This window comes from Ipomoea nil, unplaced genomic scaffold, assembly GCF_001879475.1.
Source record: "Ipomoea nil cultivar Tokyo-kokei standard unplaced genomic scaffold, Asagao_1.1 scaffold1179, whole genome shotgun sequence".
NCBI classification, from domain to species: Eukaryota; Viridiplantae; Streptophyta; class Magnoliopsida; order Solanales; family Convolvulaceae; genus Ipomoea; species Ipomoea nil.
In genome coordinates, this window is record NW_017617607.1 from 1,517,667 (window position 1) to 1,541,701 (window position 24,035).

Sequence of the window (24,035 nt, forward strand, 5' to 3'; positions counted from 1 at the left end):
CATACACAGCGAAATGATGATTTTGATGATCCGCTGTACTTACACATTACAGAAAATCTGAATCTATGCCTTGTTTCGCCTCCATTAACCGAGCTCAACTACTCATCTTGGAGTAGATCAATGAGGATCGCCCTGGAGGTTAAGAACAAGTTTGAATTTGCGACTGGGAGCATTCCGAGTCCGGCTGAGAATGATCCGAAAATCGGATCGTGGAAGAGATGCAACCGCATCATAAGTTCATGGATTTTGAGGTCCATCAGTCCTAACATAGCAGAGAGTGTAATGTACTTCGATAAAGCCTCGGATATATTGAGTGCATTACAGAAGCGATATTCACAATCTGATTCACACAAGATCTCTGAAGTTCAGAATCAAATCTTCAGAAGTGTTCAAGGTAGTATGACAGTGAATGAATATTTTACCAAGAGCAATACTCTTTGGCAGCAGATGAATGTTCTAAGGCCCCTATTGATGTGTGAATGTATGCCTAAGTGCTCCTGTACTCTAATGAGTAGAATGCAGAAGCAAAGAGAAGAGGATTATGTGATCCGATTCCTAGAAGGTCTGAATGAGGATTATGAAACCATTAAGTCTGGAGTGTTGGTTATGGATCCAATTCCAGAAATGGAGAAGGTTCTCAACATGACCTTGAAAGTTGAAAGGAAGATCAAAGGCTCTATTAATCAGAAGTGCAATGACTTAATCCAATCTAATGCAGTTTATAATGATCAGACTCAAACTGCAGAGGAACATTCACTATTAGCAGTGGCAACATCCAATAACAGAAAGAAATTCACAGGCAATGGAGGGAAGAATGTTCCAAAATGTACCTTCTGTGGCATGCTTGGGCATACAATTGAGAAATGCTATAAAAAGCATGGTTATCCCCCAGGGTGGGTTGCAGGTTATAAGTCCAAGAATAAACAAGTTCAGGACATACAACACTCTTCAAATGCAGCTGTAAACCAAGCAGGTGATATAGGGATTTCTGCTGATCAATTTCAAAAGTTTTTCCTTCTTTTGCAGAATCAAAATAAAGGAAATCAATCTTCTAGCAATGCTGTTGTGACTATTGCTGGTTCAGGAGTCAAACCTAGCTTTAAAGACTCAATGGAGGCTCCCAGTGAAGGTAGAACTACTCTTAATCCCTCTCTTAATGTTGTAGTGAATACATATGATTATTGGATAGTGGACTCAGGTGCCACAGACCATATTACCTGCTCAATAGATTACTTTGATGCATGTGAGAGGGTTCAGGGAATATCTGTTAAACTACCTAATGGAGAGATTGTGAGTGTTACTCACATGGGACAGATAAGGCTTAATCAGAATATCCTGTTGACAAATGTGTTACACATTCCATCTTTTACCTTCAATATTATCTCTGCAAGTAAATTGACCAAACAGTCAGGCTGTAGATTGGTTCTAGAAGCTGATTCTTGTGCTATTCAGGCTCATCATCTTGGAACAATGGATGGTTTTGCTAGGCAAAGAGATGGATTATACTTGGTCAGTGATCCTCCTGTTAAGAAGAAAACTCATTCCCCTACTCTGAATGAGTTTCAGTGTAATTCCTTGTCTTTAGAAGTATGGCATAATAGATTGGGCCATTATCCTATCAATAAGATTTCTGTTTTGAATGGAATAAAACATACTTCTCAGAAATGTGACAATTTAATCTGTGATGCCTGTCATTTTGCTAAGCACAGAAGATCTCCTTTTCCAACTAGCATGTCCAGGTCTGAGCACTGTTTTGACCTAATCCACATGGATGTCTGGGGTCCTTTTGCTGTGGCATCTCTCAAAGGAGAACACCATTTTTTAACCATTGTGGATGACCATAGCAGGTTTACTTGGTTGCATATGATGACAAGTAAATCAGAAGTCAGGATTATATTTCAAGACTTTTACAATTATGTTTGTACTCATTTTTCAGCCAAAATTAAAACCATAAGGACTGATAATGGTACTGAGTTCTCAATGAGAACTTTTCTTAATGAAAAAGGCATAATTCATCAAAGATCCTGTGTGTATACTCCACAACAGAATGGAGTGGCAGAAAGGAAACACCAACACATATTGAATGTAGCTAGATCCTTGAGGTTTCAATCAGCCTTACCTATGAATTTTTGGGGTCACTGTGTGCTACATGCATCCTATCTCATTAACAGGTTACCTTCTGATGTTGTTAATGGGAAGACTCCCTTTGAAATCTTACACAACAAGGCTGTGGATTATGGGCAACTCAGGACTTTTGGTTGCCTGTGTTTTGGTGCTACTCCCTCACAGGGCAGAAACAAGATGGAATCAAGGGCAAGAAAGTGTGTCTTCTTGGGATATCCAGCTAATGTGAAGGGGTATATCTTTTATGACCTTGACACTCAAGCTGTTTTTATTTCAAGAGATGTTAAGTTCTATGAGCAAGTGTTTCCTTTTAAAGACCAAAGTCCAACTTTTGTGCCTGAACATACAGCAAATGAAGCCATTAGTCCTTCACTTCCCTTAGTTCCTGTTTCCATTGAGGATGACTTCAACACTGAGTCTGAGAAGTGTCCTAACAGCAACTATGAGCAAGACAATATCATGATCAATCTTGAGATTGACCACATTAATGACATTGCATATGATAATGATGATGAAGCAATGGCTACCTCTGCTGGACCAAATATTGAGCACAACCTCCAGGATTATCAAGATTCTGAATCTGAAACTCTTGATCATACCACCAGTAGTGAGATAATTGCTGATCAGCATCAAACACAGCCTAGAAGGTCATCAAGGCCTAAGAATATCCCTTCCAGATTACATGATTACTACTGTCATAATTCTGTTTTGAGGATCTCTCCTCATCCCATACAGAATTATATTTCCTATTACAAGTTGTCTTATGCTCACAAGTTCTGTGTTTCTTCTATTACATCTGTACATGAGCCACAGTCCTACCATGAAGCAGTACAACATGAGGCATGGAGGAAGGCTATGCAAGCTGAGATAGAGGCCCTAATTCAGAATGACACATGGACTCTTACAAACCTGCCCACTAGGAAATCACCAATTGGTTGCAGGTGGGTTTACAAGGTGAAACACAGATCAGATGGATCAATAGAGAGGCATAAGGCAAGGTTGGTTGCAAAAGGCTACACTCAACAGTTTGGAGTGGATTATATTGACACTTTCTCTCCTATAGCTAGGATGACTACTATCAAGACTTTTCTAGCTTTGGCAGTTATCAAGGTATGGGACATTCAACAACTTGATATCAATAATGCTTTCTTGCATGGTGATCTTGATGAGAAAGTCTATATGGTGTTGCCCACAGGATTTGAGAGTGACACACCTGATCAAGTCTGCAAACTAAAGAGGTCCTTATATGGTTTGAAACAGGCTAGTAGGCAATGGAATGCCAAGCTAACAAAGGCCTACAATCTGATGGTTTTCAACAATCCTCTGCTGATCCCTCTCTTTTTACCAAAGCTGTGGACAACTCATTCATAGCTTTACTTATATATGTGGATGACATTCTGGTGGCAGGAACAGACTCAAAGCAAATACAAGGCCTAAAACAAATGTTGGATGACTCCTTTAAGATTAAGGATCTTGGCCAACTCAATTACTTTCTGGGGATTGAAGCTTTTAGGAGTCCTAATGGTCTTAACCTCTGTCAAAGAAAATACACCTTGGACATTCTGCAAGAAAATGGTTTCCTTGATGCTAAGCCTGCAAAGACATCATGCACTCAGGGCCACAAGCTTACAAGTACTGATGGCATTCTTCTACAAAAACCTGAAGTTTTCAGGAGATTAGTTGGTAAGCTTTTGTATTTGACTAACACAAGGCCTGATATTGTCTATGCTGTCCAGCAACTATCCCAATATGTGGATAAGCCAAGGGACACACACCTAGCAGCAGCTCATAGGGTGCTAAGATACCTCAAAGGCTCCCCAGGCAAAGGACTGTTCTATTCTTCTGCCTCTCAGATCAAGCTTCAAGGTTTTTCAGACTCAGATTGGGCAAATTGCACAGAAACAAGGAAATCTATAACAGGCTACTGCATTTACCTTGGCAACTCTCTTATTTCTTGGAAGACAAAGAAACAAGCCACAGTTTCAAAGTCTTCATCTGAGGCTGAGTACAGGGCATTAGCCTCCACAGTTTGTGAAATACAATGGCTCATATATCTCCTAACAGATCTGAATGTGCAATGCAGTACTCCTGTTGCCTTATTTTGTGACAATAGATCAGCTGTGGCAATAGGGGAGAACCATGTCTTTCATGAAAGGACAAAGCATATAGACATTGACTGCCATATAGTTAAACAGAAAGTCCATCAAGGAGTCATAAAGCTGATGAGCATCCCCTCTCATAAACAGATAGCTGATGGATTTACCAAACCTCTGCCCATTGCTTTTTTTGATACTTTTCATACTAAGCTGGGCCTTCAAGATCTTCATGCTCCAGCTTACGGGGGGGTGATGAAGTGATGCAAGCTGAATATGGTGAAGTGGTGCATCATGCTATGTGGACACAAGCTGCAACAACACAAGCTTTCCAGAGGAGGGCTTTTTAGTCTTTTCCCCTTCCTTAGTTAGTTATAACCATTTTTGGCTCCCTTTTATAGTGCTTGCTTGTCTTCTTCTTCTTATGTAATAACACACACAGAACTCTCCATTCTTCCAGTTCCTATCTCAATCGATGCTTCTTCTTTTCTTCTTCTCCCTGTTGTTCGTATGATCCAAGGCAGTTCATCAGGCACTCCAATGAATATCTGCTTATTCCAAAGACCGCTTCTCCAGTAAATCTTACTATTATTTTGTACCACAATCACCTCTAGAATGTTTTGATGTCGAAGACGAAGAAAAAGTCCCCGGAGATGGATCCCATGGACTTTTCCACGATCTCAACTCCCTCGTTATACCAATACTCGCACCATTGCCAAGTTTCATGTTCTCCAGAAAAGTATCAGTGTTATCACCAAAACTTTCCCATAAATATCTCCCACTTGAGCTATCTTTCAACACCAAGTTTCCAGTATCCAGGAGTTGAGCAGTAGTATTTGCAGTTGCAAGAGAAGAATTCGAAATATTAGATTTAGAACTAGACCATACTACTGTCTTCTCTCCATCCAACACCACAAGATTCCCATCTTCTGAGATTCCCATGCTTCTCCTGGAGTCATCCATACCTTTGTTTGTGTTGGCTACCGATACAAAGGCCATTGATGGAACTCAACATAGCAATAATGTAGGAACCACCCTATATTGTGGGCTAAGAGAGAAGAAAAATCTGTATACTAGTGAAAGAAGAAGGGTAGGCGAGCAAGAAGAAAGCAATGGAGTTTTTACTCTCATCTGCGTATACTGATGGATACATATACTCACCAGCATCAGGAAGAAGAAAGCAATAAGAGGAAACGACCCTTGTACCCCTCTACTTAATGTCTAACAAACTGATGCTTAACGAAAGGACCAATGCTGGAACAAATATGATAGTCAATGGTCTATTTCGTCCAAATTAAAAGACGAGGATCAATTTTGGAAAGTCGCTATAGTCAGAGGACCATTAATGGAATTAACTCTTTTTAACATATTTGTTGGAGTATGAGTAGAATACTCTAATTTATTTATTAGAAAATGAACAAAATTTTCTAACATGTTTGTTAGAAAATGAGTCTCGGACTTACGTAGAAGCCATGACTTCTACTAATGAACCAATGTAGAAAGAAACTACAAAAAGTGAAGTTGATTCTATTTTACATAATTATACTTGAGAACTAGTTGATCTTCCTCTAGATTATAAACCTTTGGGGTCCAAATAAATCTTTAGACAGAAGGTGAAATCGAATGGTTCCATTGAGAAGTATAAGACCAAACTAGTAATTAAAGGATATAGGCAACGTGATGACCATGACTACTTTGATACTTATTTTCTAATGACGAGAATAAACTCCATTAGGATGATACTTGTTATCACAATATTGTGAGACTTGGAAGTTTATTAAATGGATGTGAAAACAACTTTCTTGAACAACGAGTTAGATGCATAAATTTATACAATTTGATGATTTTATCGTTCTAGGCTAAGAGAAGAAAATGTGTAAATTGATAAAATCCTTGTATAACTTAAAACAAGTGTCTAAGCAATGATAGGAGAAACTTGATCATGCAATGATGACCCATGAGTTTAAGATAAATGAGAGCGACAAGTGTGTTTATGTAAATGATAGATAGGCGATTATGTCATTATGTGTTTATATCTGGATAATATAATCATCATTTATAGTAACGACCAAATGATCAAATATACAAAATACATGTTAAATTCAACATTTGTCATGAAGGATACATGTTATGCATATTTAATCATTGTGATTAAAATCATTAGAAAACCAAATAGTCATGTGTTGAACCAAACTTATTATATTGATAAAATTCTTGAAAAATTAACAACGATGATAATCAATTGGCTAGAATGTTCTTAGATAATATCTTACATCTATCCAAAAGTTAGGGAGAGTGCATTTCTCGAGTACAATATGCTAGGATTATTGGAAGTTTATTATATCTAATGAGTTATACTAGGCCGAATATAGCCTTTGCGGCTAGTAAATTTTAGAGTAAAAGACATTTTTGGTCCTAGACTTATAGTGGCTTGGACAATTTTAGTCCTTTATAAAAAAATTTGCCATTTTATGGACAGAGTTATTGTGGCGAGGACATTTTTGGTCCTCCGTCTATATTTCTGTTAGATAACCGTATGAGAGAGGGGCAATTACGTCAATTTAGGCTATATCTTTATTGTGAGATGGGCGATTTTGGTCCCACAACCATGCCTTTACTCTGACCCTCATTTATTTGTAGTTTTGCACTACGAAATGCTCTGCCCACAACCATGCCTTTACTGCAACTTGGACTCTCCGACTCCTTCGAATTATGACCGAGAAGAAAACAAAACACACATAGATATAATAGATAGAAGGAGATAGCCTAAATAGACGTAATTACCCCTCTCTCAGACGGTTATCTAACAAAAATATAGAGGGGGGACCAAAAATGTCCTCGCCACAATAACTCTGTCCATAAAATGGCAATTTTTTTTTATAAAGGACTAAAATAGTCCAAGCCACTATAAGTCTAGGACCAAAAATGTCTTTTACTCTAAATTTTAGTAGATATACTAGTGACCTCAATGATGAGCACTGCAGGGTAATACTGAGGGTGATTAGGGGGTGAAAATTCGGTTAATCAGTCGGTTAACCGAACCGAATTAACCAAAATTTCTAAACATTTAATCGTTAATCGAATCGATTTTTTTTTTTTTAGTTAATTAGTCGATTAATCGAATTTTTTAACTAATTTTTTTTAAACGAAAGCTTAATGCATTATATCAGAAGCAAGAATGTTCACAAGAAACTGAGGAGGAGAGTGTAGCTACTCCGCGCAACCTGACAAAGAAACGACTTCCCTGGCTATAACATGGACAGCACGATTCGCAGATCGCCTAGCAAAATGAAAGACTACATCATGAATTTGAGATGCAGTCTCTTTTACATCATCAATAATTAATCCAAAAGAAGAGTTATAAGAATCTAAAAACATAATATGTGTCAATACAAGTTATGTCCTTGATTTTTGTCCCTTTTTATATGCTAATAAATATATACATTTTGCTTTAATTGTTGTACATTTCATTTGTATTGGACAAAATGACCCTTACACCGTTATAACACCGTTAGTATTTAATATATCCATCAATCTTACCATACACCTACATCTATCATATCTTTTTCCTATTTTTAATTATCATTTTATTAAAATTATCATATATATATTTTAATTAAATATTTATATGAATGTACATTAAATTATATATGTGTATCATATATATATATATATATATATATATATATATATATATATATATATATATATATATATATATATATATATATATATATATATATATATATAGAGGGTAGAGTTCAAGTGAGGATAGGGCTTTAGGTGTGGTCTGTGGATTATTTAGATCCGTAGGATTAGAGAATCGGATGGCTACAAATGCACAATAAGGGAGATTAAAAAAACACTAGATATGGGCGTAACGGTTGCAGTAATTAAATTTAGGGGTAAAGAAGTAATTGGTAAAGTGAGTGTGCATTGACAGGAAAGGAAAGAGCGAAAAACCCATCTGTCTTTGTTTAGGGTTAAAACACTGCTTTGAAGGAGCCTTGTCGGCATTGCACATTCTACTCGGCGAAATCTGGTGCACAAATAAACAGAGGCGTGAACAATAGAGGTCGGAGAACACCATTGTAACCTATGGCAGACGCAACTCCAAGGAAAAGTCAACGGTGTGCATCAATGGAAGCGACTACTAGAATGCGTAAGTAACTGAGACCCAAAGCTTTTTTTTAAACAAAAAATAAAATAAAAATTGATAGCCCTTGCTGCATGTAATATGCGATTAATGAAAACTTGAATTGAATCTTGGTGTGTATGAAGTTTGTTATTTGATATTGTTTATGAAGAGAAAAAAAAAATGGTTTGGGTGAGTGAATTACAGTATAGAGAAGAAGGCGTGAGTGTTGGGAGATTTGGTAGGGCGAAAATCTAATGATGGATATTACAGTGTAGACTGTAATCAGATGAGTGTTTTTTTTTTTTTTTTTTTTTGGAGTGTTGGGGTTTGGTAGGGCGAAAACATGTGGATTGAATGTAGTTTTAAGAACCAACATAAGTAATCTGATGAATGTGCAAAGAAAGAGAGTTCTGGAAAGCCGAGATAAAAGAAGATGGTGGGAACGACGCGGTGGAGTTCAGGAACAGATTTGTGAATAACGACTTCAATGTCTATTCTTTATTATTTTTTTTAGGAGGTTTATACTAGTTTAATAACAGACTCCATCATAGGGGTGGTATTAGTGGTGTGTAAGTGATGGACTGTGAGACTGCATATGCCCAGCATGGGGTAGTTTAGAGAAAGTGTATTCACAGAAAAAAGCACAAGTGCACAAAGTGGGAAAAAGTAAAATGGGGGACCACATACTGCAAGATGGATACAAAAAGTTGTGTTATAGTTAATACACAAGATTAAATACAAATTCATTAGAACAGTTTGGAAAATAATTTTAATTATAACTGACAAGGTTTGTTAATGACCAGGAATGATGAGCTATTCTACTTCAACGGACAACGTGCATTTAGGTTGGACATGATGCCCCTGGACATGGACAAAGAAGTGAATGAGACAGTAATGGACATGCGTTCTAAAATATGCACACAAACATGCTACTAGCTAATGTTTGAGGCTTAATACAAATTCAAATATGCTAGTATTTAAATTTGGTTAACGAGAAATCGATATTCATTATTTAGGAATAGTGCAACCATGGTGGAGGATAGTGTGCAAATACGAAATACCTCTCAGAATCGGTATGTGCAATGATGATGTTTATATTAATGCAATTTTAAGTGTAGTTGACAATGACCAAAGATTGGCTAAATGGTTATTACACCGTTAAGAAGTTGTGCAACGAGGAATTAATAAGTAGTGCAAATGATAACGAATTTGTGCAACATAAGTAATTATGAAAATGCAATTTAAATTTAAAAACCTAAAAACTGTGAAGTAAACTAGGACATGTTTTTTTAAAATTGAGGGTGCAGTAGGATGTGCAATTATAGAGTATTAAATCGTGCAAGACTGTTAAACTATAAAGTATTACATCGTGCAAGACTAATTTTTGGGGTCACTGTGTGCTACATGCATCCTATCTCATTAACAGGTTACCTTCTGATGTTGTTAATGGGAAGACTCCCTTTGAAATCTTACACAACAAGGCTGTGGATTATGGGCAACTCAGGACTTTTGGTTGCCTGTGTTTTGGTGCTACTCCCTCACAGGGCAGAAACAAGATGGAATCAAGGGCAAGAAAGTGTGTCTTCTTGGGATATCCAGCTAATGTGAAGGGGTATATCCTTTATGACCTTGACACTCAAGCTGTTTTTATTTCAAGAGATGTTAAGTTCTATGAGCAAGTGTTTCCTTTTAAAGACTAAAGTCCAACTTTTGTGCCTGAACATACAGCAAATGAAGCCATTAGTCCTTCACTTCCCTTGGTTCCTGTTTCCATTGAGGATGACTTCAACACTGAGTCTGAGAAGTGTCCTAACAGCAACTATGAGCAAGACAATATCATGATCAATCTTGAGATTGACCACATTAATGACATTGCATATGATAATGATGATGAAGCAATGGCTACCTCTGCTGGACCAAATATTGAGCACAACCTGCAGGATTATCAGTGCGCAATAAGAAAAATTAACGAGAAAAAAAGATAAAGAATACTACAAGACGAATTCAAACTCATTATGTTAATACCAAAGCAAACAACAATGGTACTCGCAACGCATGGGAGAAATTCTAAGAAAAATAATAAAAAAAATGAAAGTGCTAAAACCAAATAAGATAATAATTCAGCTGCAAAATCAATCTTAAATTTGCTAGTTGGGATGGGAATTGGGATCCATAGTATCTTTAATTACCTTATTTAAGCGAGCTAAAAACATGCAGATTAGTCAAAAATAAATAAACAAATAAAGAGAAAAAATGCAAAGACTAAATAACCCTTAACATAAAGTGACGGTAATAACCCAAAAATTCATCCCTAAAATAAATAAAAAAACGAGAGCCATAGATCAAACTAAAATCAAGGGTCAATATCCGTCCACAATCCTCATGTGGAAACATGACCTCATTTGATCCTTTGTCTATATATATATATATATATATATATATATATATATATATATATATATATATATATATATATATATTTTCAATAGAAATGCTTGCTCTAGTATTGGAATGATATGGAGAAAAGGGTATTCAATCATCTCTGAGTTAACCCCTACTCCCTATACATTGATGCGTACTCATTTTCTCTCCCGATGGTCTGAGCAGACTTCAAAATCGGACCTGAACCGGTTCAGCAAATGTGGTCCGATTTACTGTTGACCCAGTTCAGCGGATGAGTACAATGAATTAGGAGAAAGGATCAAAAGACGATTTTGCCTCTCAGATTATAGACTAAATGAAATGATTAAGTTTTTTCGGCGAAATTTGATTGACAATTTGATTAGAGTGATTAAAATTGACAAAAATTATGTAGTTAAAGTACTAAATTAACATTTTTAAAAGTCAAAGCACTAAAATTGACAAGACCCATATAGTCCTAAGAACAAAATTGAAATCTTTTCTTCCTAGAAATTAATAACAAAATTACGGATTAAGAAAAAGGAAAAAAAAAAAAAAAAGAGAAGAAAAAAGAGAGGGAGTTCAATTTTACTTCACAGTTCCTGGAAGGCTGGTACTACAGCACTCGGATATCAATGGAAGCCGAGAAAGCTAATGGGAACAGAGAGAAGAAGATGAGCAGAAAAGAGGTAACTTTCACCCACATTCAACTGCTGAAACGTAAAATATCTCTCTCTCTCTCTAACTATCTATCTATCTATGTTTTTCCGACTTAGATGCTGGAAAAGAAGAAACTGGTGGAGGAGATAATCAAAGCTGCTTCTTCTGAGAAAGACCATCTCTCGTGTTTTCCGACATTTCGCCAATGCCACAGAAACGGTTCGTAATCTTCCGTTGATCATTTACACAAATTTTATTTTGCCATTTAGGTTTTTACATAGGCAAAATCGATAATGCAATTTCTGTCAGTAACTTTGGGTTCTAGATGTAATTAATTTTATTTGCACTCAATTTTGGTTTGAATTGTAATCTCCTATTGGAGCAGTATATTTCGAATGCAAATGAACTAGTTTGAGTAATTTCCAAATCATTTTTGTATCACTAGGTCTGTCTGTATACTTGGAGTCGGGACATGGGAATAATCTTTCTTCTCAACTGAAGCAATATATCCAATGCCTTCTCAAGGTAACCAAACTTGAGTACATGATATGAGCTGCTATCACATTTCACATTTCATGGTTGATATACACCTATTACAGGAGAATATGAAGGGACCATATGGATCAGAGTGGCCAGCTGAAGAGAAGGTCAAGCGCAGGGAAATGATTGCTCCAGAAGCACGCTACATATTTGCATATGAGATTCCAACTGCTGATGCCAGGCAAATGCCTGCTGTGCGTGACAAGGATAGGGATACAGCTAATAGGATGGATGACAAGGGTCCAATTATTGGATTTGTGCACTATCGCTTCCTCATAGAAGAAGAGATACCTGTTCTTTATGTGTACGAATTGCAGCTTGAGCAACGTGTTCAGGGAAAGGGCCTAGGGGAATACTTGATGCAACTAATTGAGCTTATTGGTCACAAGGTGATTAATCCCCTTTTCATATAAAGCTTATTATGGAGTATGTTTCTTTGGTTTTTAATAGTTGATTGCTACACCGATCAATTTCCTTGATGATGTTAATCTTCATTTGAATCGGGCTGCATCTTGCACTATACAATCCTGCTAACTAAATTTTTTCATAATTTACAGAGTAAAATGGGTGCTGTGGTTTTGACAGTTCAAAAGGCAAACATTTTAGCTATGAAGTTTTATACAAGTAAACTTAGGTAAAATTTTATTATACTATAAGAACTGCTGGTATACTCAAGAAAAAAGATAAAGGATCTGGTTATGCACCACTTTTGCATGATTTTATTTATTTTTATTTATTTTATTTTTTATACATTACTCTTGCATCATAACTACTGAGAAAACATTTCAGCGATAAATTTCATGCAACCTAATTTATTAAAAGATTAAATACAAAAGTTTCCAAATTCATCAGAGTTGATTAAATCTTCTCCATTCATGAAAATAAAAAAATGTCTTTAATTTTTTGAATGAGTTTTGAATCGAGTAACGTATTTGTTGAAGGAGGCTATACAATGATATAATGGAAGTATCTTATTAATCATTTAGCTAAAGCAAAACAATGTATTACACACTTTATGTTTCATTTTCAACTTTGCAATATCAGGAGAAACCTTCAGGGTCTTCTGAATTTCATTGAAGTTTCTTTTGAAGCACTTCCAATCTTAACTGGCACCATTTTAGTCATATTGCTTGTTGAATTTGTTGGAGTAAAGAGCATATTAGGAAGAAACAAGCACAGTTGATAGGATTACAATGAATGAGACAAACAAGGATTCAGAAGAGTACCCTCCAGCAGGGATAATTCCTTGCCCAGCTACAATAGCTACTATTTACTGAGAATTATAAATTATTCAATGCCCTCAACACTAGGGGAGGCTCCTTATTTATAATCTAATATCGTGTAGAAATTAAGTAAACAGCATCAATTAAGTAATCTGTCTTCTCCTGATTTCTGTTTCCATCCCATGAGTTATGCTTCATTTGTGTCCTGCAATTCTGATGCTTGATTGATTGGCTGATTTCCCTTTCCATTTGTGTCCTGATTTCCTTTCTTTCTTTGTGAGTAAACAATCCAGTGTTTTGGTGCCTTTTCAGTATTTTCTCAAGCTCAAATTGCTCTGTTACACATAAAAATATTATTACTAGAATGTTTAACTTTTGATTTCGGGATATTAGAGAATGCTTTACTTTATCTTCACTTTCTTAATTTTTTATTTCCCTCGAGTTATTGGTACTGTCCCTTCAATTATTGATTGAATCTAAATTTTTGCAGGTACAAAGTGTCTGCTATTTCGCCATCCAGAGTGTATCCAGGGGTATGATGTTTTTAGTGTTTAGCTTTTCATCTGTTCAGACCCCATATGCCGAATCTTTTACCATATTGACTATTTATGTTGCAGTTAGGACTGCAGACAAATTATGAGATTCTCTGCAAAACATTTGGTCACGAAGCTAAAGCAATGCTGGAGGTATGCATGTTTTCTGTGTATCTTTCTATACATAACAGAAAATGGAAATAGTGATGTGGAGTTCAATTGGATGCTATTTACGAACACCTTAGTTCTTAGAAATTAGAATTAATATATTCTACATGTTTCCTCACATGCTAAACTGAGGAAATGTGGCTGTCATGAGAAAAGTGTAATATATTGGTATAATTTCCATTTTATATTCAGTTATTAACTTTTAGCCTTCTATTTTTCTGTTATTCAACTTTTCTCTTGACAGATGCATGAAGATACTATATATACAGTAAAAAACAAAAAACTTTAAATTCTATCTGACAAAATTCAGTAACTGAATAACTTGTGAAAACAAACTGTAGGATTGATAAATCGTAAGTACCCAGTTTCTATCTCACCTAGTAATTGATAGAAGCATCAAGGAGTATCTTGACTAAAACTAATCTCCAATCTCTATCTCTTTGTTGCAATCCTAATACTGAACAAATAGAAATCAACCATGTTAAGTTTGAATGATAGTGTCCACTAGTAATAAACTAAATATGATAACCCTAAACTATTGAAAAAAAAAAGAAGAAACATATACACAGTCAACAATTTCCACTTATACCATAATTCCTAACCCAAATTGACATTTTTCAATTCCAGGATTGTACCTACAATTACAATCAGTCAGACTCTCAGCAATAACTTTTCTTTTCTCAAATCATAACACTGAATGAAATTCAACCCCATGGTGCACACACATGCATGTAATCATGTATATAAATATACACATTTTCTTTCCCAAACACCAATTTCAGAATCATAATGTGTGTTCATAGAGGTGTATCTTTGATGTATAAAAAGCAGCAATCCACAGGGCTCCCTTCATTGCATGATTGTCATATTAATCTGTTTCTTTTATGGAAAATGTCAAGATAAGATTACAGATGCAAAAAAAGTTTGGTTGCTTATATTGTTTTTCTTGTACAATTGAAATCTCTCTTGGTGAAGGGAAGCGGTACAAATGAGGAAAACTGATTATTGGACAAGCTTGTGTAGCCTTGCAAGTTGTGCTCATTCTAGAGGCTGCAACAGACCCCTCAGCTAGTAAAAGGTGAAATGTAATGCTTAAATATAGTGCTTGCACTATTGTAGTTTTCTGCTGTTGATCCTAGGTTATTATGATCCTCTGGCAGTTTGCAACTGCAATTTTGCCTGGCATTACTATTTACTATAATACATTAGCTGAACCAGAAAGTTCATTGTTTGGAATTCTTTATTTTATTTTTCAAGGGCAAGTCTGCAAAGGCCTGTTTTGCCATTAACCTGTGTCTCTGTTTCTGTTGAAGTTGGTGTTATGCATTAGGACCAGTCACTTGGCACCTGTGGCATGTGTCACTGTGGGTTCGATGTATTTTTCTGCATTTACTTTTCAGTTGGACCTTAATAAAAGAGTAATTTATAAAACAAAAAAATTGTTAGCCGTAAAAGGGAAAGATTTTCTTTTTCGGACTACAAAAATCTATTACAAGTCTTCCATATTGAAGCTAGGTAGTACTCATGCTTAAACTTGGGGCATGAGCGCTTAGTTAATTGGAGAAATGAGTCATTTTTCTAGAAAAATATAAAATTGGAGAAATGGAAAATAGAAAAATGAAAAACTTGTTTACTAAAACCATTTTTCCAAATTGAAAAATGGAGAATTGTTCTCTATTTTTCTCAGAATTTGGAGAATCCATTTAACTAATTCTCCAAATTTGGAAAAATGGAGAAAGTAGACTGATAAGAGACAAGATGAATTTGAATCAAGAAAATTAGGAGATTATGATATTATAAAGTAAAACACAAAGGAAAGAAAACAAGGCATTCTATGAATATCCCTCCAACAAGAATAAATTCTTGCTCACAGCTACTTAGAGCTAATTGTTCCAATTCCATTGGATGCCCTCTCTTCTAAGAGATGGCCCCTATTTATAATCTATTACCATATGTAAAATAAGGTAGGAGCATCAATTACTTATTACATAATTAGTCAATGCCTAATTACACACTCCATAAAATAAGTAAGGATTTACATAATTAATCAATCCTTGATTATATGATTCCTTGAATTTTGCCACTAGAATAATTATTTGATTATTTTCCTTTTCTGCCTGATTTGTATCATTACCACCCACTAATGAAACAACCTTGTCCTCAAGGCTAGAGTGCAAAACATGGTGTTGTGTAACATGCCCGAGTTGTGACCTATGAAAAACATGGTGTACTCTAGATGTGGGTGGCAACGCGCGTTTGTAGGCGATTGCACTTAATTTTTTCACAATTCTAAAAGCCCCATAGTACCATGGAGCTAGCATTGGGTTGATGTGACGCTGGATCGTAGAGTAGCAATGAGGTTGGAGCTTAAATAAGACATTATCACGCTTGGCAAACTCTAAGTCGCACCTTTTGGCTTGGGCCACCTTGGCCTTACGGTGTTGATTTCAATCGAGATCGAATTGGAGTAGTTTGGAAAAAAATGTTTGTGAGAGCCTTGGCAGTGAGTAGATGTTGTAGACCCGTGCTTGTAATTCACTAGCAAATATATCCATATTGCCGGCTTGATGAAGTGCCACTATGTTATGTGCTCCCGTCATGGGCAAGAAAACATAGGGAAAAAGGAAGAAAGAATAATAGTTGGAAAAGGAAAAGAAGAGAAAAAGACACTGGGTTTGCTTGAGACCCAAAACTCCCTTAGACCCTTTTTGGGATTAAATTTCTGCTTGTTATTATTTTGAATAATACTCCCTTTTTATAGGGTAAAATACAACTCATAGAATGACTAAATAAGCTAAGTAATCTGTTGAAATCTTCTAAATAATTAAACTACCTAAATTAATTCGAAGACTAAGAATAATAAGGTAAATAACTATTTAGTAATTTCTAAATAACTATTTATTAGTTTCTAAATAACTATTTAGTAATTTATTAATATCTAAAATAAGACTTCCTCAGAGCATGTATCACACTGGTTGTTCAACTGGAGGGGCAAAGAGATCACTACTAACTTTGTCCATGAGTTCTGCTTTAAATGTCAACATTGGGGTTTGCTATTGCAACACATGGTGTGTCGCTCCCTCACAAACAAAGGTTGTTGCGACCTTCAATTCTTCGCATGTGTGTTGGATAGCAAAGTAATGCTCTTTCCGAGCAAGACCGCCTATCAGATTAATCCCATTCAAGTTAGATGTTGGATTTTTCTATTGGGGATTCAATCTTTGGAGCTAGCTTTGGTGACAAGATTGGATATGTCATGCCTTTGCTATGTAGCCACAAGATAACCACCTTGGTTAGTTTAGTGATGGATTCCTCCAACTTGTTGAGCCCTTGATCCATTTTAGTGTGTGGTATTTCCCGACACTTCTCTAATGCTTGAAATCTTGATAAGAGTAAAGAGACATGATGAATTTAGATCAAGAAATTTACGAGATTATGATATTATTATAAAGTAAAACACAAAGGAAAGAAAACAAGGGAGTTTTAAGAATATCCCAACAAGAATAGATTCTTGACCACGGCTACTTAGAGCTAATTGTTCCAATTCCACTAATGCCCTCTCTTCTAAGAGATGGTCCCTATTTATAATCTATTACCATATGTAAAATAAGGTAGGAGACTAGGAGCATCAATTATTGATTACAGAATTAGTCAATCACTCGATCCCTAATTACACGCTCCATAAAATAAGCAAGGATTTACATAATCAATCAATCCCTGATTATATGTTTCCTTCAATTCTGCCACTAGAATGATTATTTGATTATTTTCCTTTCCTGCCCGATTTGTATCATATATCAACACTTCAATCCCTTGAAACAACATTTCTAACCCTTTTTTTTCTAGAGAAATGGAAAACGGGAGAAATGGAACATTGAAGAAATGGAAATCTGAAAAATGGGAAACCAAGTAAATGACAATACAGTAACAAAAAGTGATTTACACTTTTTTTTTTTCCTTTTTTTTTTTTTTTTTTTTTGGGGGCGGGGGGGGGGGGGGGGGGGGGGGGGGGTGGTTTGGGAGATTATTCTCATTTGAAGTGCTTGTTAGTCTTTGGCAAGAAGCTTCTTGACTTCTCCCCTTATAAAGGATCTTGCAAGCTTGACTTCAGCAGTGAAAATCCCTCGAACAGGTCTGTGGTCAGACAATCTAGATTCACATCTATCATAATGTTTTTGCTTCAGTCCATTGCCAAACCAAATTATCCGATCACACCTACAAAAACTTTCTTTCTCTATTAGACACTTAATTCATTTATTTGCATATTTTTCAAAAGCTTTTAGTATTCATACCAAGCTGGAGTTCGGCACTTTTTACTGTTTCTCTTCTGATCACAATCATAGTAATCTTCTGAGTTTGTATTATACTTGTAGGTTGGTGCAAACTTGATTTCTTCCTCATGCCACCCTTCGAAGACGTGGCCTTCAGTTAACTCGCTCTTCAGCTTTATTTCAAGGTTTTAAATTTCAACTTCAGAGTTATGCATATCGGCTTAAAAGGATATATGTTTAGGATCCTTAAGTTCATTTTTGAAATTGTAGCAACCCTTTGATATTTACCTGGTCATTTTGTAGCAAGATGCTCCACTGTCCATCATTGACCAAGGATCTTGTTGTAGCCTCTGGCAGGTATATCCTGTAATTCAAGTCCCCAAGCCAAATCACCCTGCTGTGTATGAGAACCAGATATTTGTAGTTAGATATTTCTATGGGGCACGTACAACTGTTAGCCTTTGATTTCTTTTCAAGGAAATGCACTCTTTTAAATAAAATTCTAAAAGTTACACCACCTCTTTGTTTAAGCTATAGTAGAATTAAAAAAAAAATAATAATAATAAAAAGAAGCGTGAGATAATAAATACAATACATAATCTCAGTTTAAAGGAAATAATAAAAAAGCTGTCTCATTTCTAGCCTACTATCTGAAAAAGAAAAATGTTTAAGGAGAACAAGTTGTACGGATGGAGTAAGTTTAAATATCACTGATGTTTTGGATTTTAAAAATTGTGCCACGAGTTGGAGGTTACATACTCATGGTCTACAATTTTTCTTGGCAAAGCCTGTGAAGGTCCAGAAGGAAACCGGGTGCGTGATAGTATTTGGGTTGCATCTGTGTTTCTCATCTCCTTTGTTTCCTCCTGATGCCAAATGACTACAGACAAAGCAGAAGGTTGTTTCATGCAACCAAAATCTAACTGATACTGAACCCTGTAATCATTAGTGGAAATCAGTTAAAACAATAGTAATTAAAAGAAAAATAAGCAAATCTAGAATTTTTAAACTTTATAATCTATACTTTATTGGCTGTCCTTATTTATGCTTACTTTATGCCATATTGACTAGGAATTAATAAACTTCTAGAAATGTTAGATAAAGTTCAAGTATTTATCTTATATGTTTGCCTCACTTTTTTTAATTTCATATTTTCAATATACAGTATAAATATTTCATTGAATTGACTTGGACGTAGGTGGAGACTATGCCTGACTAGCGATTACTGTTTATTGAGAGTATGCCTGAAAATTTATCTGTGTAGTTTTATTTGTTACTCTCTAACTGTTGGTACCTTGTTTCCGATGCGTCCAAATATACCACAGCCTACACATGAGACATCTATATGGTTGATATAGTGGTGGATTTGAGTTCTTGCCCAGATAGTAACAAAAAGGCCCACCATCTGTTTGCTTGCTATGCATTCAAAAGCTGCTGCTTCTGAGTTAAAGTAGGCATCTCTGTGGAGTGGGCAAACCTTTTGACACTCTCCTGCTTCTGCCTTCTGTATTGTGATGGTACTGCTAGCTCTGTTGTTGAGTGCCGATCTTACCAGAGAATTCCATTTATATGATACACTTGAATTCTCTGAAACTATTACGTTTCCAGCATTCAGGGGCACGATTTCTTGAAACCTGATAGTAATGTGTTGTTAGATTTAGCATTTGTTATATATGAGACTCATTGATCTAGGTTGTTTGGTTGAGTGGAATGGTTTTGCATTGACTTTTGAGTCTATAATATTTATTGTGTTTAAATGTTTGTAGAAGTTGAAGAATACCCGAGAACATAGATATCAGCTGTGTTCTTCTGAATGTTGAGCAGATCTCCCATGTCAAAGTCATCTGGCGGTTCAATGCCCCCCACATTCCATGAGCTCACAAACAACCTTTAAAAACAAAACAAAAGAAAGATTCATCATCAAGAACAGATGTGGAGTCGATGAATGCAAGGAAGCAGAACCGCTTACTCAAAACTCTGGGTTTCAGATGAGGTTTTTGATGAATCCTCGGATGCAATAACATCCGGCCTCTTGAGGATATTTTTAGCTGGTAAAGTACCCCACATGACCTTGAAACTAATTACTATAAGATAGTCAAAAAGAAGAAAGGGAGGGAGGGAGGAAAGAGTTTACTTCATCCTGTGGTTGGTAGGGGAAGTTAAATAGTTGAGGAAAAGGAAGCTGAGCAAGAACAGAACAAGTTGGGAGGGAGGGAAGCCGCAGATGTCAACTATGAATCTATCATAAACTGAAACATTAAAGGGTTAGTCTTTTTGCTGTCTTTTTCATGATTCTTTATAAGGTAATATCTGTTCTATATTTTCTCAAACTTTTCAGCTCAATGAATCAATGTTTTCACCAGGGTTTGATCCTATGACCACAAATTTGAAATGGTAACAATGTGTCATCACACTAAATTGTAGTTGGCCTCTCCATCCCATTTTATTTATGTGTTTGGTTTGGTTTTGGTTAACGAGTTGAGGCTTGATTGAAGCTATTTATAATTTATTTTTTCATAATATGTAATCTAGTGTTAGTGCATACAATTTATATATTTAGAAACTATATAAAAAATATTATTAAATACAAAAAAAAAAAAATCAAATTTAAAAATCATTAGAAAATGTTAAAGAAAATAACCAAAGAAAGAAGAGTATGATTGATTAATAAATACTCCGTAGTAAATATGATATGGAAAATGAGAAAGAAAGTATTATTTATACATATTTAAATTATTACAAAAAAAGATTTGTAACTATGTGCTTATACTTGTACATTTCTGTCGCGTTTTGTATTCATTTTCAGTGTTTTTCGTTTCCGTGCTACTTAGGATATGAGTAAAACTTTAATTAAACATTTGCTTAGTGTCACGTCCATTAATGATACAGTTGGCTTTGAGTGTCTTAACATATAGAAACTATTTTTAAAGACTTCCAGAGTTATTTGCTGTCAATATAGGATTGGATTAAGGTGTAATACACAGAATGTCGGATTTAAGTAAGAATTATAGGTTTTTTTTTTTTTTTTTTTTTTTTTTTTTATATCTTTTTATTTATTGGTGTGGGGTGGCCGAAAAGTAAGTGCATGGGAATACTTTGTATTCCAACAGTGGCATGACGATAAGAAAACTACAATAAGTATATATTGAACAGAGACGAATCAGCGTTGGAGTTGATTATTGAAAGGCCACAATAATTAGGGAAGTGTGTGTGACGCAAGTTGGATTGCGATTTGTGTTTTTTTAATCTTATCATAATCTTAATTAAATTTGGGTTAAGGTGGAGAGGAATAGCACTTTCTGGAATTCGGAATCAAACATATCTCTTCTATGCTTGCTATACTGGCTGACCGGGGGGGGGGGGGGGTGTGGGGGAATTATGGTCCACACATTGCTATATAGACCGTAACAAAAAGTACATTTTTAATATATTAAAAGTACATTAGTAGTGCCTTTGGTGTACAACATACGTTCTTAGGGCTTGGCAAGGACATAGAGAATTTTCCTGAGAGGGTATTCCTCTCCGTTCTCCATGTACTAGCCATCTTTGCGAGTTGGTCTGCAACTGTGTTCTACTCCCTATAAACATGGCAAATGTTGACCTCCCAAGTCAAATCCCTCTTCATAACCTCTCTATACTCTTGCAATTACATTTTTCGTTCTTAAAATAGATTGGAATTATCAACTTAAATTTTAAGTTACTAGGATAAGTCAATTCCACATTTATTATACACAAAAAAAAAAAAAAAAATAGTGATTTGAGCAATTGAGGACCTTAGATGACAAATTATGATAAATGGTCATATACTTAGTATGTTCTAAATTTTTGTATTATTTTTATTATTTTTTGTTTTTGGATGAAATGACAAATAGGTAATTGAACTTATAACTTTTTTGTAATGGGTCAATAAACTTAAAATGCTTGTAATTGAACTATTAAATTAATAAAATATGTGTAATTGAGATATTTTTTGATTTGTTTTAATACTTTTGAGTTGAAAATATTTTAATCTTTTCTCCCAACTAGCACGAGCAAAGAGAAACCTTAGTACATATCATGTAAGCAATGCGGTTACTTAGAGAATTTGAAAAAATATCTCAATTGCACATGTTTTGTTTGTTTATTTGATGGGTTTTTTTTTTTTTTTTTTACTACTACTGACTCTATTACAAGGTAGTATCTGTTTTATAATTTCTCTAACTATTACAGCACAAAGAGTCAATACCCCATCGCCAGGGTTCGATCCTGTTACCTCCCCTCAAGGAGAGCCACAACTTAATTACAAATGTTTTAAGTTTAGTGATCAAATTACACAAAACAATCTAAATGTAGTGACCTATTTGACATTTTTTCAAAAGTTTTTATATCAATGATAAGAATATGTACAAAATTTTAAATAGAAATAACAATTGTTGCAATGTTGAGGGATCAAAATAGTCACATATGTGCATAATTGCTTTTGAAATTGACTTGCACTAATTAAGAGACTAACTTTACTTTTTTTTTTTTTTTTTTTAAATAGATGCAATTGTAGAAAAGATATTACCTTGTAATAAAGTCAACAGTATTAAAAAAACAATAGGTGCAATTAGCTTTTTAGGTGTTGTGTGGTACATTGAGATATGCAATAAATGTGGCTGAAATGGATTTAAACATTAATAATTAATTTGATTTAAAGATAATGGCCTTGTTTGGTAAAATAGTTAACCTATTAGTTAATTTTAACTTATTTGACCATAGCAATTTGACTTGGTTAAACAATTAATATGAGTGTTTGATTGATTAACTTTATGTAATAATTTATTGCTCCAAAATGCTTAAATTAAACAATCAACATATTTGGTGCATATCAATCGGGATTTGATTTGGTATATAAGATATTTTGGTTTGATTTTTTTTTTTTTCAGAAGAAAATAAAACAAAACAAAATTAAATATTTGTGTTTTCTTTGAAAGCCATACCGAGACTAAACCAAAAATTTTGATTTTCCGATTTTGAGTTGAATTGATATAATAAGAAGAAATTTATAAATTGGTATAAGAAGAAAGAAATGGCCTTCAGTTGCTATAGATATTTCATTTTAAGGTTTTTGGTTTAGCAAGTGTTTGAGAGGAATGGAACTTTGATTTATAGCCAATTGTTTGGTTTAAGGGTTTATTTGATTTAGATATTTCATTTTTTTTTTTTTGTCTCAAATTAGTTTAGAGGTCAGAGTAAAACTAAACTAATTTTTCTTGTACCAATGTTGTAGAATAGAATATAGATATTCAACTCTTACTAGAATGAATTATACTACTACAAGTTTAACTATTGAATAATTTGAATTTCGCTTTCAATGAAACCACATAAATCATATTATTTCTAGCTATTTGGTGAGTTATATGCGTTGTTAGATAATTTGTATGCTCACTAATAACTTAAATTTTTAATTAAGGTGAGCAAATTTGCATGAAAATAATTAAGAAGTCTTGAGTTTGAACTCCTGGATATAAAAAAAAATATTCACATTTCGGGCAATAAAAAGAATGTATTGAGAATAAACGTATAAAGGAAAAAAAAGTGTTGATTTAGTTTCTTTATTCTAATTTATAACTAAATAGTGATTTTAATTCATGATTGTTTAGTGCGATATAAAAAGTTCCTAGATTTTTAATTAAGTATTCATTTTGGTCCTTTCACACTGAACAATTATAAACTAAAATTATTATTTAACCAGCTAAAACTATAGTACAAACGATTCAAAATCAATGTGGTTAAAAATTTTGGTGTTACACATGCTTACACTAAATAATTAAGGACTAAAATCATTATTAGTAATAACTTAATGACTAAAAAAATTCTTTATTTTATACACAAAATATTAAGGCCCTGTTTGGTAAAATGGC

At 34.7% G+C, this 24,035-nt stretch overlaps 3 protein-coding genes and 1 pseudogene across 15 annotated transcripts; 2 read left to right on the forward strand and 2 right to left on the reverse strand.

Moving 5' to 3' along the window:
• Nucleotides 1-3,566: 3,566 nt before the first annotated feature.
• On the forward strand, nt 3,567-4,481 carry LOC109183810 (uncharacterized mitochondrial protein AtMg00810-like). The gene has a single exon (XM_019333871.1). The coding sequence runs from the start codon at nt 3,567-3,569 to the stop codon at nt 4,479-4,481; it is 915 nt and encodes a 304-aa protein (XP_019189416.1).
• A 158-nt stretch (nt 4,482-4,639) lies between these two features.
• Nucleotides 4,640-5,216, reverse strand: LOC109183811 (G-type lectin S-receptor-like serine/threonine-protein kinase At1g11300). Its single transcript, XM_019333872.1, has 2 exons — nt 4,826-5,216; nt 4,640-4,716 (listed from the first exon to the last, which is right to left on the reverse strand). Exons 1-2 carry the CDS (start codon nt 5,214-5,216, stop codon nt 4,640-4,642), a joined length of 468 nt encoding a protein of 155 aa, XP_019189417.1.
• A 6,120-nt stretch (nt 5,217-11,336) lies between these two features.
• Nucleotides 11,337-20,041, forward strand: LOC109183860 (N-alpha-acetyltransferase 40). Of its 13 annotated transcripts, none has more exons than XR_002054647.1 (11): nt 11,337-11,444; nt 11,532-11,634; nt 11,861-11,940; nt 12,015-12,344; nt 12,513-12,589; nt 13,669-13,711; nt 13,800-13,864; nt 14,855-14,957; nt 18,253-18,335; nt 18,454-19,048; nt 19,917-20,041. XR_002054647.1 is itself a non-coding variant. In XM_019333917.1 (9 exons), exons 1-8 carry the CDS (start codon nt 11,391-11,393, stop codon nt 14,949-14,951), a joined length of 849 nt encoding a protein of 282 aa, XP_019189462.1. In that variant the 5' UTR covers nt 11,337-11,390; the 3' UTR covers nt 14,952-14,957; nt 19,917-20,041. The 13 variants fall into 13 exon arrangements, 6 of the variants coding, with proteins under 6 accessions (XP_019189462.1, XP_019189463.1, XP_019189464.1 ...); XR_002054649.1 differs by having other exon boundaries at nt 18,454-18,507; XR_002054651.1 differs by having other exon boundaries at nt 13,796-13,864; nt 18,253-19,048.
• On the reverse strand, nt 17,889-20,675 carry LOC109183859 (annotated as a pseudogene).
• Between the last annotated feature and the right edge of the window lie 3,360 nt (nt 20,676-24,035).